This window comes from Typha angustifolia, chromosome 15 (assembly GCF_048772165.1).
Source record: "Typha angustifolia cultivar Huaian chromosome 15, ASM4877216v1, whole genome shotgun sequence".
Classification (NCBI taxonomy): domain Eukaryota; kingdom Viridiplantae; phylum Streptophyta; class Magnoliopsida; order Poales; family Typhaceae; genus Typha; species Typha angustifolia.
In genome coordinates, this window is record NC_133253.1 from 16,795,716 (window position 1) to 16,809,842 (window position 14,127).

General features: G+C 37.3%; 3 protein-coding genes across 4 annotated transcripts; 1 reads left to right on the plus strand and 2 right to left on the minus strand.

Annotated features, from left to right (window-relative positions):
• The first annotated feature begins 979 nt into the window (after positions 1-979).
• On the plus strand, positions 980-5,660 carry LOC140779914 (probable ribosome biogenesis protein RLP24). Of its 2 annotated transcripts, XM_073125250.1 has the most exons (6): positions 980-1,138; positions 2,559-2,692; positions 3,363-3,472; positions 4,812-4,925; positions 5,014-5,150; positions 5,262-5,660. In XM_073125250.1, exons 3-6 carry the CDS (start codon positions 3,392-3,394, stop codon positions 5,431-5,433), a joined length of 504 nt encoding a protein of 167 aa, XP_072981351.1. In that variant the 5' UTR covers positions 980-1,138; positions 2,559-2,692; positions 3,363-3,391; the 3' UTR covers positions 5,434-5,660. The 2 variants fall into 2 exon arrangements, with proteins under 2 accessions (XP_072981351.1, XP_072981350.1); XM_073125249.1 differs by lacking the exon at positions 2,559-2,692.
• Positions 5,661-6,368: 708 nt separating this feature from the next.
• Positions 6,369-9,744, minus strand: LOC140776950 (enhancer of rudimentary homolog). The gene is made up of 4 exons (XM_073120814.1): positions 9,586-9,744; positions 8,227-8,320; positions 6,805-6,925; positions 6,369-6,720 (listed from the first exon to the last, which is right to left on the minus strand). The coding sequence occupies exons 1-4, from the start codon at positions 9,586-9,588 to the stop codon at positions 6,627-6,629; spliced, it is 312 nt and encodes a 103-aa protein (XP_072976915.1). The 5' UTR covers positions 9,589-9,744; the 3' UTR covers positions 6,369-6,626.
• Positions 9,745-10,748: 1,004 nt separating this feature from the next.
• On the minus strand, positions 10,749-14,121 carry LOC140778251 (probable folate-biopterin transporter 6). Its single transcript, XM_073122877.1, has 5 exons — positions 13,640-14,121; positions 13,307-13,566; positions 13,116-13,214; positions 12,104-12,274; positions 10,749-11,507 (listed from the first exon to the last, which is right to left on the minus strand). The coding sequence occupies exons 1-5, from the start codon at positions 14,037-14,039 to the stop codon at positions 10,923-10,925; spliced, it is 1,515 nt and encodes a 504-aa protein (XP_072978978.1). The 5' UTR covers positions 14,040-14,121; the 3' UTR covers positions 10,749-10,922.
• Positions 14,122-14,127: the final 6 nt, after the last annotated feature.

Consider the following 14,127-nt stretch of genomic DNA (forward strand, 5'->3'; position numbering starts at 1 on the left):
TCACGCCATACAAACTGATGATATATTAGATGTTTATTAGTTGAGCTTTTGACCAAAGGTACTGCTACATGGAAAATAAATAAGTTTTGCAGTATAAGATTGTTCAAATTATTTTCAAAACTAATATAATTTTCATTAGCTTAGTAAATTGTTCTACCAGACAATAATTTTGACTCAATTAATCACTAAACCAATATGTTAAGAAAAACAATTAAATTTCTTTTCTTGACAGATTTATAAAGATAAATGGACTGTGAAAGAATGCTTTGTCAGTATATTAAAATATTATATATAAATCATTTGTTTGGGAGAGCGATTTTTTAATTATTTTTTGTGACAGTTTTCTAGCATATTAGTATAGTGATTAATTGAGACAGTGATTTGCTGAGTTGGCAAAATGTTACAGGTTCTTTCGCCCCCATCATGAATCATCTTCATCGAGTACCAGGTGCTCTCCCTCTCTCTCACGAATATTTTTTAATTATTATAAATAAAGATAAAAACAGGTTAAATTAACTTCGATCTGAATCCTATTTGTACCTGATTCGGAAATATACTGATGCAAAAAAGTAAGCAAGTAATGATTTTGAAAAAAAATAATTGGATTTAGATACTATTATAGGTAAATTTGTGAGATACGAATAGCAAATATTTATTTACCTGAAAATAAATAGTTAGTAAGTATTAATAATAACACAAACCCATCTATCCGATCCAATGCGACCCATTAACAATCTAGACTAAGTAGGGGTGAAAAATGAAAACAGATCCGCTACCCATTAACAATATAGATATAGATACTGATAAGGGTATAGCTAATTTTGTTGAATCCGAAAATAGATAGCATATATCCATTTACCAGCATACGATACATAACTAGCAACCCAAACCCCGAAACCCATCTATCCGACCCGACCTGACCCGACCCATTAACAATTTAACTTCGCTAACCCTACCCTAACCCATCACCATCCCTCTCCCTCGCTCCGTCCTCATAAGCCGCCTCCGCCCATAAAAACCTACCCGTCTGTTCTCTCTCCCTCACTCTCTCCGACGACTCTCTATCTCTCCTTCTTCATTCTTCACCCGCCGGACGTCGCCTCCATCTATCTCCGACGACTCTCCGCCTCCAAAACAGGTATTCTTCTTCTCTTTTCCCCAATTTCCCCATATCTTATTTTCCAATTTACTCAAGATATTAGCGTTCCTTTTGGTCCTTCGGTGATTTGGGTCATGTTCCAAAGTATTAGCGTTATTTAACACTTGCTAGATGCTACAATATGATATAGTTCCATCTTTATTTTTTTAAACCTGCTCTATCTCTCTTGTCTCACATTATGTACAATTTTTCTGTGTCTATTTTACTTGAAATTCTTGGTGGTATATTTGATGATTTCTTAAGTGGGTTTTCTCTTTTGGGTGGAGAAAGAGGAGGCTTTAATTATTTCCTTGTTTACGAATAGATACGGAATAGCGAATCTTCCTTTTACCTTGCCTGTCTTTTGCTTTTCCTCAAGTTATATGTTCATCTTTTGTCAAGAATTCTAGATGGGAGAAACCTCTGGAAGTAAAAAATGGATGTCTTCCTAGTATGAGACGTAACAGAACGCTAAATTCACCGGTATCATTGTCCTGTTTGGGCACATGAGTTTCCAATTGGAATATGTAGGAACAAAAAATTGCTTTTGAGCATCTCGGCATAGGGTGATGGTTGTTCCTGTCTGCACAATGAAGAATCTTTTCCATCTGAGTTGTATATGAATCACTAAAACTCTACATTGGTTCTTTTTGAGGGTACTCTTTTATCTTTTCTAGTATGAATGGATAACCATTGTGCAGTGAAATCAATATGATTCAAGGGGGAAATTTCTTTAGTTTGTGATGTATATATTACTTTTTAAGGACATTCTTGTAAACTGGATTGCTTAACGACATGTCATGTTAGGTGGATTGCATATATGGATCTAATACTGGCATTATTATTAAATTTACATTGTAACGGGATATTAATAGATCATAGCAATAGAATATGAGATAGGGCAACATGACAAGATTGTCGATTAAGATTTAGGGATTATGGCTAACCAGTATTATGCTAAAATAAATCTGGATAAACATAGTTCATCTATTGAGGACTGCACACTAGTAACTAGGAGGTCAAGAATGTAAGTATATTAGTGCATGGCATTGCTTATCTTTTTGAGATTTCACATTGACTGAACTTTAAGAGCTCAAAGAATTACTCTCATATTGACTGAGCTGCAAAGAATTACATTTTTTGTCCTTCTAGTTTGGTTACCAGTTTCCATAATCAAGTTCTGAAACTTCACTATCAGTGATGCAATTTTTTTATATTAGAATCAAACCTCTAGAGGCAATTACTGGGCTTGTCTCAACATCCTATAGGAATTTTTGTAGAAGAATATTAAAGAGGACAGTAAAGGCATGTGTAAATACTTGTTTCTGGAAAAGAGTGATAAGTTTTATGTTAGTACAGCAAGATCTGACTATTCTTGAGCTATCCAGCAGTCAATATGAATTGTAAACTGGTACAACAGGACCTGACTCATTCTGAATTTGGTGAGCTGAAGAGCTTTGCTCTGGTACCTGTTAATGATTGCTCCATGAAAGGTCCAATGGAGGAAGTTGGTAGTCATCAAGTTTTAGAGCCAGAGAAAAACTGACGATGCAGGTGTTGTCTCTAAGTAATGATATATTGTGTTTGCTCACTATTTAATAGTGATTTCTTGTTCTTGTTCACCATTTACTTGTTTTAGTAAATACTATTGATTTGTTCCTGCAGTGAATTGAGCCGTTGATTTTGTGAGTTTTTTTTTCTTTTATGGTATATATGTTGTTGAAATATCTGGTTCAGATTTGTATTAGGATAAGATTCGATCCTTATATGTTTCATATTTGTATCCATTTAAGTTTTGACCGTATCCAGCCTGTGTTTGTGTCATTTAATCATGGTATGGTTTTATAGTTTGCCATCCGTCTAATATTCATATCCGAATCCAAACCCAAAATATAGATGTGGATGTGGGTCGAACACTATCCAATTTGTTTCAACCCTCATTCTGAACAAGCTTCTACTTCGGATACCTAATTTGTGACAGATTAGTGAGGGCAGGATAAAATATTTGTTCTAAATGAATAGGAGTCGAAAGATTCTATTTTTCTTTTCTATCATCTCTCTTGGATTCTAGGTTGCTCCTCTTATTTTTGTTATCTCATTTGTGCTGATTCACGGATTTACTATAAATTAATTGTCTGATAAGAACACTGCTAACTTTAATTGCTCAATGTTTGTGATATGGGTACAGTTGCTTGATAATTTGGTCACTGCCTTCTTATTTCAGGTTATAATTGCTCCTGACTCAGAGAGGCAATGAGGTTAGAGAAGTGTTGGTTTTGTTCCTCAACTATCTATCCAGGGCATGGGATTCAGTTTGTAAGAAATGATGCAAAGGTTCGACCCGTTCATCATAGAAATATATTTCTAGTACTTGTGGTAGAAAATTTTCGACAATCTTATGGGCAATATGTATCGGAGATTTTTGTTGTTTTTGAACCATATAGGCTTTTCATGTTTGTATTTCTTGTCTCTAATTAAGTGACTATATAACCTAGTTATATGCTTGTTTGGTATAACTTGCTTCTTTACATGCCTAATGCATATAGGGCTTTTCATGTATGTATTTCTGGTCTCTAATCAAGTGGCTATGTGGCCCAGTTATATGTTTGTTTGGTATTACTTGTTTCTTTATATGCCTAACACATATACTTTTTATTCTTCATCTATCATTGGGCCTTGTTTGGTGTCACATGTAAGTTAGAATTACTATTCTTTGTTCTCATTGCGAAAGAGTGATTGCTCTTTCGAATTTTCTCTTTTGCTGCTTTGCATCATTTAAGGAATGTATTAATGAAATTGCATTGTAGGACATGAGATACCAGTAAAATTCTATTTGTTGATTTATTATGGTCCTTCATGGATATCTGGTTGTTGCAATATAAATGTATTATTTTGTATGCATAAAACACCAAGTGTTTTGTGAGCTCATCAGGATCCTCGTATACTCCTGGCATTTGTCAGAGGCAAAACCCTTAGATCAACAAATATCCATAAATTATTTGCAGAAGACATCTTGTCTATCTCCTCTTTTCCTCTTCAGATATGGTCTGATCTTCTTCCTTGAGTACTCACCTTTCCTATCCTTCAAGCACTGCATTCTCCCACCTCCTTTTTGTCATTGTAAGCCCCTCTTCAATCCTACTTTTCTACAGTCATCTTTAGTCCTCCGAACCAGCCAGATTCTATGTATTGGTGATACCTGGACATATGCCACTTATTTTCTGTTTTTCTCTTGACTTAAACCTTTGCTGCCAAGCCACTATTTCCTTCCATTGTCTAATGATTTTAATTGCAAGATTTCCTACTTGCTGAAGATGAACCATTTCAATTTGATTACTACCATATTAAGATTGTCAAAGGATTGAATCTTAATGAGAACAAGAGGCATCAAAAAGTTCCTCCAAGATAAGATTGAAACCATTAAGTTAGGTCTCTCTTCTCCCATAGAGATCTTAATCCTAATACATAACATTCGAACATGCCACGAGTAATTTCTGGTATTACAGTTTAGGGGGATTTTCTATTGTATGAAAGGCTAAGCTTCTTCAGTCAGTTAAGACTGGCATCTTGTTCAGGCAATGATATAAGTTGGTTGTTTTCTTCTCCTTTTATACAGTAATAGTTTTTGTTTGTGTCCATGCAGCAGAATATGTGATCAATTGTCTTTTTGTAGATTTTTCGGTTTTGTCGGTCAAAATGCCACAAGAACTTCAAAATGAAGAGAAATCCTCGTAAAGTGAAATGGACAAAGGCATATAGGCGTCTGCGTGGGAAGGACATGACACAGGTATGTGGCTAATTAGCTCTTTTGTCATCTTGGTACATCCACAAACATTTATAGAGTATATAATTATGTGAGTGCTATTTGTCACAAGGATGCAACATTTGAGTTTGAGAGGAAGAGGAACAGGCCAGAGAGATATAACAGAAATATAACTGAGAACACATTGAAGGCCATAAAGAAGATCGATAAAGTTAGAGTCGCTAGAGAGGCCAGGCATCATGCACAAAGGTGATCTTTGTACCTCAGAAGCACGGCAACTTTTTTTTTTTTCTCCTGGAGATGATATCAAATTTTGGTTTCGTTTATGGACAATGTCTAATGAATTTTGGGAATTTACAGGATGAAAGGTAAGAAGGCCATTGAGCAGCAGGCAGCTGCTAAGGAGTTGGAGCAGAGCATTCACATGGTCAAAGCACCAATGGCCCTCCAGCAGGAACCGTCACTCACTCTTCCAAAGATCAAAGTCAAGGTTTCTCAGTCCCAGGCAGAGGAAAGGCTTATGGAAGAATAATCGTGTTACAGGCCATTGGATGCCGATTTGCTATCTTGTTACTAAGTCCTATTTCATAGTTCTTACCTATTTGATAATGCATGTGGTTCTTGTATAACATCCCTTGATGTGAGAGAGAAACAAACTTAATTGAGTTTCCAGAGAAATTTTGACAGCCACTAGGCATGTTTGTCAGTGCTGGATTTGTGATAGTTTCTAATGACAAATGAGTTACCCAGTTTGATCAAGGTTTTGGCTAAAATGTGCCAATGCCACTGAATGTTGCTGAAGTATATGATTTTTGTGGTCTGTTATGATTGAGATCTTCTAGCTACTGTGGCTTCTCATTGCACTGGCTGAATCTGTTCTCTGTTTTTCTTCTCTTTTGAGAGAAATCTGCTTACTCTGTTAAGATGCTTGAGATCGACGTCTGCTGTATTTTCTATCCGTATAATGTTTTAAACTGAAAAATGTTAATGTTCTCTGCATGTACTCCAAATATTCATGTAAACCTGGTACAGATTGATCGGAAGCACATATCTATGGAATTAATTAGACATGTCGGGTGAAACAAAACTGGCAGAATCCACCTACATCTACGTTCCCTGCTAACAGAATTGATAATTGTTGATACACTTCTCAATTTATTATGTCTACATGCTTAACGCTCTACATGCTGCAATAGAGGATGTCATGTTGGAGGAATATGATCCAGGGTTCCTTCTCTTAATGAAAGAAAAACCTCCAGGCTGCTATAGAAAAGGTGATTCATGTTTCCGAAATTTAGTGACTAACTAGAAGCAAGTTAAAAATCCAGATACTTGTGGCATAAACACTACATTAAAATAAGTTGTAAGAGAAAATTGCACTTACATGTTACTCGAGCTATTTATAATAAGAGATAACATGAATAAAATCTCTAGCTCAAATGTAATTCCAATAATCAGGAGTTAGAGTTGCGCCATCTGACTATTAAATCAACCATCTCAAACTTGTTCAAGCCTTCACCCTCTCTTTTAATATGACAAGCTGCAAATACATGCCCAGTGTATATGTTCTTGCATATATCAATAAGCAACCACCCGGTAAGGTTCAAACATATTCAACTCAAGCCCGAGCTGTTTAACTTAACAACCCCATACAAGACACAACTCCATATATACCGTACACAACTAGAACCACCCATTACCACATTGAGTCCTTGCTCATGATATTTACTGTTGGGCCAGTTTCTTCAGGTGTTGAAACATACGCTGTTTGATCCATTGACGGTCATATGGCAGAAAAGCCTGAATTGAGTGATCATAGCTGCAACGGAGCCAGGAAGAATTTCTCAGTTGTAAACTGCAATATCAGCATCATGAGATATCTGTCATAATAAATGATACTCACACTAGTGCACTTAGATCAACTAGGCCATCAATGAAGTTGTATAGATCAGTGATGTCATAGGTTATATTCCTGATTGTTGGATTAATATCCTTGAGCTTCCTTTCATAAAGCCCACAAATTCCTGTCATTCAAAAGAGCACCCTTCTGAATACAAAAACAATAATCAAAGATGTCAGAAAGAAAATCTTTGAACAACAGCTAAAATGCCTGACAAGTTCACTTGAAGTTTAAAAAAGGATTCTCTCGACTTGGAAAGTGTTTTCCGAGATACCAAACTTAGGTGCGCACAAGAGATCAATATATGTTGTTTCACGTAACACTGCAAAGTGGAAACCTGAAAGACATAGCCATCCACTTTTTCTACATGGGCTACTGTTAAAATTCAACAAGTTTAAATAGCATAGAGAACCAAAAATTATTGGATTCTGTCAGATTTACACAGGAGCAACAAGACGGAAGCTGAAATCTGTTTAAGTAACCTACCCCAGATTGGGCAGCAGATTCTCAGAGCAGTCTAATCAGGCTAAAGTGTATTAACCAATGAAGGATGAGAAAAAGGTGTCTTCTCAAATCTCAATATTGTCCTGTCAGTCAAGATAATATGAACCATATTATCCAGAGCAAATGCATATTGCAGCGATGAATTGAGCATTCCAAGGCAAAGGCACACTTAGAACTTGAAGGACTTGGTGTTTGAGGTAAAATTCTGGAGAAACATCATGGTCTTAAGTCTGTAAGTCTGCAACTATGCATAAGACATTATCATAGATATGCCCATGCAAGGACTATTTTAATTTCTAGCTTTTCATGTTGTCCAGTGCTAGAAATCCAGATGAATAGTAGAGCCCAATATTTAATATGCACTTTAAGCTTTTGCACCAAACAAGCATAGCGAGCATTTCTCTAGAAATGGTTTCCAAAATGCTACATATTGTAAAATTAGTATCTACTTTGTAATCATGTAAACATAGTTTTTCAATGATCACAAACTCTAACGACGGATCTTGCAGCAAGCAAAGCAGCAAATATTTACGTGCACATGAAAACATTATACATACATATATATTCATTGTATAAAATGCATATGTTTTTAGTGTGGCTTTTCATTCAAGAAAGTATAGACTGTAGAAATATTATAACTTAAGATAGATTCCAAGATCTTCCCAATAGCAATAAAGATGGATTAAGACTAAATTTCAACATTTCCATAGTTTTCCTGACAAAAGTTTTACACTGGTTTTCAAAACTAAAATTCAACATAACTTATTTAAGTTTTAGTACAGTAATTATATGCATGAGGCTAAGAGTCCTCTAATGAAGGCATCTTAGCAATACTTACATATTACAATGAACTGATGGAGAAATCAAAATAATAACAAACTTGGAATTGCACAAGCTTATTCAAGGACCGATAATACATACCATCCATAGACTGACTAATTGAATTATAATCCATGAATGTTCTGGATGACCTATTCTGAGAAGCTTGCATCAGAATAATGGTGTGCCTGTTAGCCTGCACAATGACAGTCGATCAGCATAAAGGATTTGGCCCAATCAAACATGATAAACATTTCCAACAATTAGATGTTGCACAGGCCTTTTTCATCCTAAGTTAGGAATATAGGCATTCAGAGATATGATGCTCCCATCACAGAATGGGGCACATCTAAAATTCTGATACCTGTATTCAGATTTTAATTTCGTAAAGATTGTGTAACACCAAAGAATATCCTGCAAATTAATTAAGCTGATAGTTATAGATGCTAATATTCAAATTTTAATTTTCCATGCTTGTAAAAGACTGTGCAATACCACCAAAGAATATCCTGCAAACAAATTAAAGAGCAGCCAACGACAACAACAACAACAAAAGTAAAGCATTTATCCCCAACTATTTAATGTCAGCTAAAGAAATTACTGGAAACTTTAACCAAGAACTTCTCGCTGAGTTCTTCTGGTTACGATAAAAAAGTTGAAGTGTCCTAGTTGAAAAGATCAATACAGTAAAACACAACAGTAAATTCTACCGCAGCTTTAATTAGTCACAATTCCAATCTGAATTCTCACAGATATAGTCCTAGATGTGTAAAAACTTTTAACATGAATGCACGGTCAAAATCTCCAAACTGAATTGAACTCTAATTCTCAAGAGAACCTATGTCAATCACCATCAAGCCTAGCTAAAGCCATTACCTTACTATACAGCCCTTCCTTTATATATGTACTACTCTTTGTTCCCGTGCTCTTTAGAGAAGAACAGAAAGAGGTAAATCAACTATGAAAACCTTACCAATATTAATTCTTCCAACAGAAACAGACAATATATGATTTACACATCCATCCTTCTATATCAACATGTATATCACAAGAATCAGGCTTCACAACGGGGAAAGAGAGTGAAAATAGTGAATGAGTAATGCAGATCTTATTACTTCCAGCAGATTCAATGAGAGGAGATTTAATAAACAGCACTTCATCATTTTCAGGAATCGAAAACATTGTAAAGTGCTCGCTACTTGATCATCTTCTCCCTTTCATGTTCCTTTCTCTTTATGAACAATACAATCAATCAGACGAAGAAAAACAAACGACAACGAAACAGTAACAGAACAAAAGAATCAACAGAGGAATCTGTTAAATTGCAGAAAGAGATACGGCAAAAGGAAGCGATCAAAAACACTGTAAAGTAAACCAGAAGGGGGCGAGGAGAAACCCTAGTCCTTTAAGCAAAGACAGTCAATAATTTAGCGACCAGGGGGAGAGAAAGAGAGAGCTCACCATGGTTTTGGATCCAAAATCTATAGCGCGAAGGAGGATCGGAAGTGGATTCGGCCGAGAGCAAGCCCTTGAGATTGCGAAGCGAGTGATAGTCGCGGCCGGAGACGACTGCGGGGAGAGAGGGAGAGAGGTAAAAGGTAGCGGAGGGGAAATCGAATCCTAACCCCGTATCCGATAAGAACCCGAATCCACTTACCCGTCGGAAGGATTAAACTCAATAATTTAAGTAAGATAAATTTCAAATTGACATCCATTGGTTATGCTTAAAATCAATGCTACCCAAATTGAATTTTTATTTGTATCACTTTATTTATTTCTCTATACTTTAATATAAAACCATTTATGTTTCAATATATAACTAAAAATATATATATATATTTAAGTTATCATAATACTCTTATAATATTAATACTCCTATTGCTTGAGTAAATATGAATCTTATACGTATCAAGCCTAAAGAATCTAATTTAGGCTCTGCTGATCTACACTTCGAGCCGAGCCATTTCAAGCTGAAGCCTTAAATGAGACCATGCAACTCTTTTCAAGCCCAACTTAATTTGAGCCATAATGATTGAGCCTTTATATGATTCCATTCAAGCCTGGCTTAGTACAAGCCGAATTCAACTTAACCCTTAATAAATGAACACGAATCCACTTACCCGGTCGGGTGGGTTTCTAAAACCCCCGAATTTAGAACATGAAAGTATTTTTGTCACATAAAAAAGATTGTATTTTTATGTAACAATTTTTGCTTTATAGATATCATTGCCCATTAGGATAACCATTGATGCTCAAATGTAAGAACATGAGATTAATAAAGCTTAAAGTGCCAGTGAGAAGTTTCTCGATCTTTGGCAACTTTCCTCTTAGACTTTTAACAATTAGTCGAATCGTAGCTTACATAATAATAATGCCAAAAGTCATTTGAATCGCCGTAGACCACATGTATACTAGCTAATGAGATCATGCTCAGATGGGTTCTTGTTGTATAAATATATTTTTGGTTCGAAACCGTTAAAAAGAAATAAAAAGGAAAAATAAACACGTGTAAACTATCAGGACTAGTAAGAGAAACTGGAAAGGTACAGTGCAATATAATAAGTGAATAGGAGTATTGGGAAGTAGAAAGGAAAGAGACTTAGAACACACAATGCTTCAGGAAGGAGAGTCAGAATTCAATTTTCGGTAAGTATTACTATAAGCATTGTTAAAGTACAGGTAAGTGCAAAAGTTGATAAGACCTGTATTGCTGTATTAATGGAAGAATATCTTCACGTAAGGTAGCAAAGCAGTGATTGTGTTGAAACGTGGCTGTCAATTACCTACAATGACCCCCCTTATGCCTCCTCCCTCTCATTAAGTTTCGCAAGTTCCAGATTCTCCTGATTGCTACTGGATGATTTCAGGAGATCAGGTGGAAGCAAAGCTTCACTTTGATTGCCTTTGGGCACAAGAAAAATTAGACACAATGTAGAAAACCTCAACAAGTTCCTTATGAGCACAACTAGCCATAGATTCCTGAAATCGATCCTTGTAACATGGAACACATGGAGAAGGATTCCTCCTCCTGTTTTTGAAGACAATAATCCGAGGCTGTCAATGCACATGAGGAGTGCAAAGAAGGTGCCTTCGATACCCAAAGGGCACAACTTAGTGCTCAGGACGATCATTGGCATCCAGCGGATTCGTGTTATAATTCTAGAGGTACACTCCTCCAGGATCACGAAGACATAGTCAGGGATTCCAAGTTTTAGGTTCCATCGAAGAACAAAGATGAGGTCAAGCATTCCAGAAACACTATAAAGGAGTTGAGCATAGAAGAGTAGGCTTCTGAACGGTTGGTTCTTCAGAAACTTGTGGTAGATGAGGACCCCTACCATGGATGCCATTGCACCAATGGCGTAGATTATTCCTACAAATTGCTGTATTAAGAGAAGTTGGTTAGTACAAAATGGTAATAAAGAGCCATTATAGTGTAGAAGTATTTCTAGCACACTGGTTTAGCATGTTTTGATGCTATCTTTACTGCTACAACTAAGATTTTACTCAGAGAAGTTTATGTAATTCATCCATAAACAAACTAATTAGTTCTTTCATTTATCAACCAATCTATTACTTTTCATTCTAGCCTTCTCTTTTCTCGGAAGATGCTTAGATTTCTCAAGAACATTATAGTTTTAGCTCTTTTACTTGAGATAGCTGCATATTGTACCAGTGAAAAGACTTCCATTGCATTTAACAACTTTTGTGCTACTGTCAGAGCATAGTGGATGTTCAGCAAATAAAGCTACACTATTCTCCAAGATCTGATTTTTCACCAGGAGTTATCTGCTTTAGTCCTTTAAAATGCACAATGTTCGAGCGAATAACAAATTTATTCTAAATCATAAATGCCCAAAAGAGGAGTGTTAATCTATTAGACTCAGAGAAATTGTTCCATAATCTCTGGTGAGGGCATGAAGTATACTAAACATCATTATTGGATAATTGCCAAGATAATAGATTTTCTTTTCTTTACCTGAGTAAATGCTGGACCAGCTGTCGGATTAGTATACCAGTAGAACTGCCCCTCATGAGTGCTGATGCTGAGGGCCAAAGACAGGAACATATACAAGGAAGGCTTCCACACTGCCGAATATCTTATCGTCCTTCCCATCCCCCTCACTGCCACGCCCACCTTCTCCCAGACCTGCAAAGAAAGGAGATACAGATGATCATCACTGGCACATAGAAAAAAAAAAAATGCAAGTTGAAAACCGAATGTTTGGTCCTCCTTGTCCTACCAACAGTGCAGATGATGTTACTTTGACAATTTACGTATTCACTCTGTTCCACATACAGGCTGAGTCATGGGTTTGAAGATGGTCTAATTCAAATTGGCTATCAAGCCCAAGGGAGTATGATGTTGAGAAAGGGTCAAAGAAGAAAAAGATCCAAAATTGACTTGTTTTAGAATCAGAGACCAATTTGTTAATTATCATCATCTCTAGTCCAGTCATACCATGAATCAATAATGTATAACGCTGGCTAGATGGCATACTTCTGCATGGGTTTCCATCCTTCAAGGGGTATCTTAGAGGCTTTGAGTTAGTAATGCTTGCGGTGCTTCAAAATGTATCCGAAAACACTGCTGATGACTACTAGTCTAGATCGGACAAAACTGCATAACACCAGAGAAAATGGTGAATATTGTTATTTTATATCTACAATTTTATTCTCAGAGATCAGAAAAAGATCCTGCCATCAAAAACATCTCAAGACATGAACATCATTCAGAATGAAATTTAGGCTGACCGGCTGACTCATCCATTTCAACTCAATTTGTTGAACACTGCCTAAGAATGAGAAAAATTAGGCCCCACAAATTGTTCTACAAGGAATCAAACTAGATAATATGAAGTGCTACCAAAAGTAAAAAACTTGAGGTTATAGTTGCAAATATAAGCCAACGATAACCCACTATTTCTCTTATATTTATGGATCAACGGCATCTTAGATAAGAAAATTGCAAGATTAATGGATGCACTCACCTTTTGCTTCTCGGAGTAATGATTCGTTCTCAGCTCATAGATCACAAACCCGAGCAGAACAAGCAACACCGCAGGCATTGCCATGATCCCCAATGCTCCCTACATTGATTAACCCAAACCTACCCAAAAAAATTAGTTGACAGCAACATCAACACACAATTCGGACGGTCACATTGATCGATGAGTCTGACCTGAGCCCCGAGATCGCGGACGAAGACCCCACTGGTGGAGAAGCCGATGAGGGCGCCGAGAGAGGAGACGGCGCCGCAAAGGGTCTGCATGTCGGGAGCGAGATGCGGCTTCTCGATACTATTCCTCGCGATGCACGCGTCGATCGTCACGTCGGCGATGGCCACGGCCGCCGTCATGCCGACGAAGCAGAGGAGAGCGAGCACCACGGGTAGGCCGGTGACCGATGAGACTATAAGCGCCGCGATGGCTCCCAGTATACCTGATAATTGTTTCTTTCTTTTTCAATTGGAAACACTGCACATTTTATAATCAAAACAACACTGAAATTTTACCTGAAACAATAAAGTAGGGTCGACGACGGTAACCATAGACGGGGATGACATCGGTGAGGACTCCCCAAACTGGCTTCATCACCCAAGGGATGTAATAGAACCCCACAAACATCTGCACGGCAGATGGCTGCACCTTTTGCACATCCTTCCAGTAGTAATCCGAGACCACCCTAAAGAATGATCCAGCGAAGCCTTGGCTCAATCCGTAGACCAACACAATCCCAAACACAAAGCTTGTGTTCAGCTCCCTGCAAAGCATTGCAATCCATTGGAATGGCTCCAAGATTATCCTCAACGGCCGACTCGACTTCTCGTGGTCCTTCGACGGCTCGGCGGAGATACCCGGCGCCGGACCTGACGCCAGCTTCTCGATGAGATTTTGGGTTTCCGAGGAGTCCATGTGTGAGGAAGAGGGAGGGAGTTGACTTGTGAACTCACACCAAATCCTCGTTCGCCACCCTAACCAGGACGAAGTCGGCTATATTTGA

Bases quoted from the DNA above. Each gene is read 5' to 3' on its own strand.
- LOC140779914 (XM_073125250.1), top strand. From the start codon at position 3,392: ATGAGGTTAGAGAAGTGTTGGTTTTGTTCCTCAACTATCTATCCAGGG. The intron at 4,926-5,013 runs GTATGTGGCTAA...ATTTGTCACAAG, and splicing joins GTGGGAAGGACATGACACAG to GATGCAACATTTGAGTTTGA. The intron at 5,151-5,261 runs GTGATCTTTGTA...GGGAATTTACAG, and splicing joins GCCAGGCATCATGCACAAAG to GATGAAAGGTAAGAAGGCCA.
- LOC140776950 (XM_073120814.1), bottom strand. The intron at 6,926-8,226 runs GTATGTATTATC...TTTGAATGACAG, and splicing joins AATTAGTCAGTCTATGGATG to GAATTTGTGGGCTTTATGAA. The intron at 6,721-6,804 runs GTGAGTATCATT...GCTCCGTTGCAG, and splicing joins GTTGATCTAAGTGCACTAGT to CTATGATCACTCAATTCAGG.
- LOC140778251 (XM_073122877.1), bottom strand. From the start codon at position 14,039: ATGGACTCCTCGGAAACCCAAAATCTCATCGAGAAGCTGGCGTCAGGT. The intron at 13,215-13,306 runs GTCAGACTCATC...TAATCAATGTAG, and splicing joins TCCGCGATCTCGGGGCTCAG to GGAGCATTGGGGATCATGGC. The intron at 11,508-12,103 runs GTAAAGAAAAGA...CTCTTAATACAG, and splicing joins CTGGTCCAGCATTTACTCAG to CAATTTGTAGGAATAATCTA.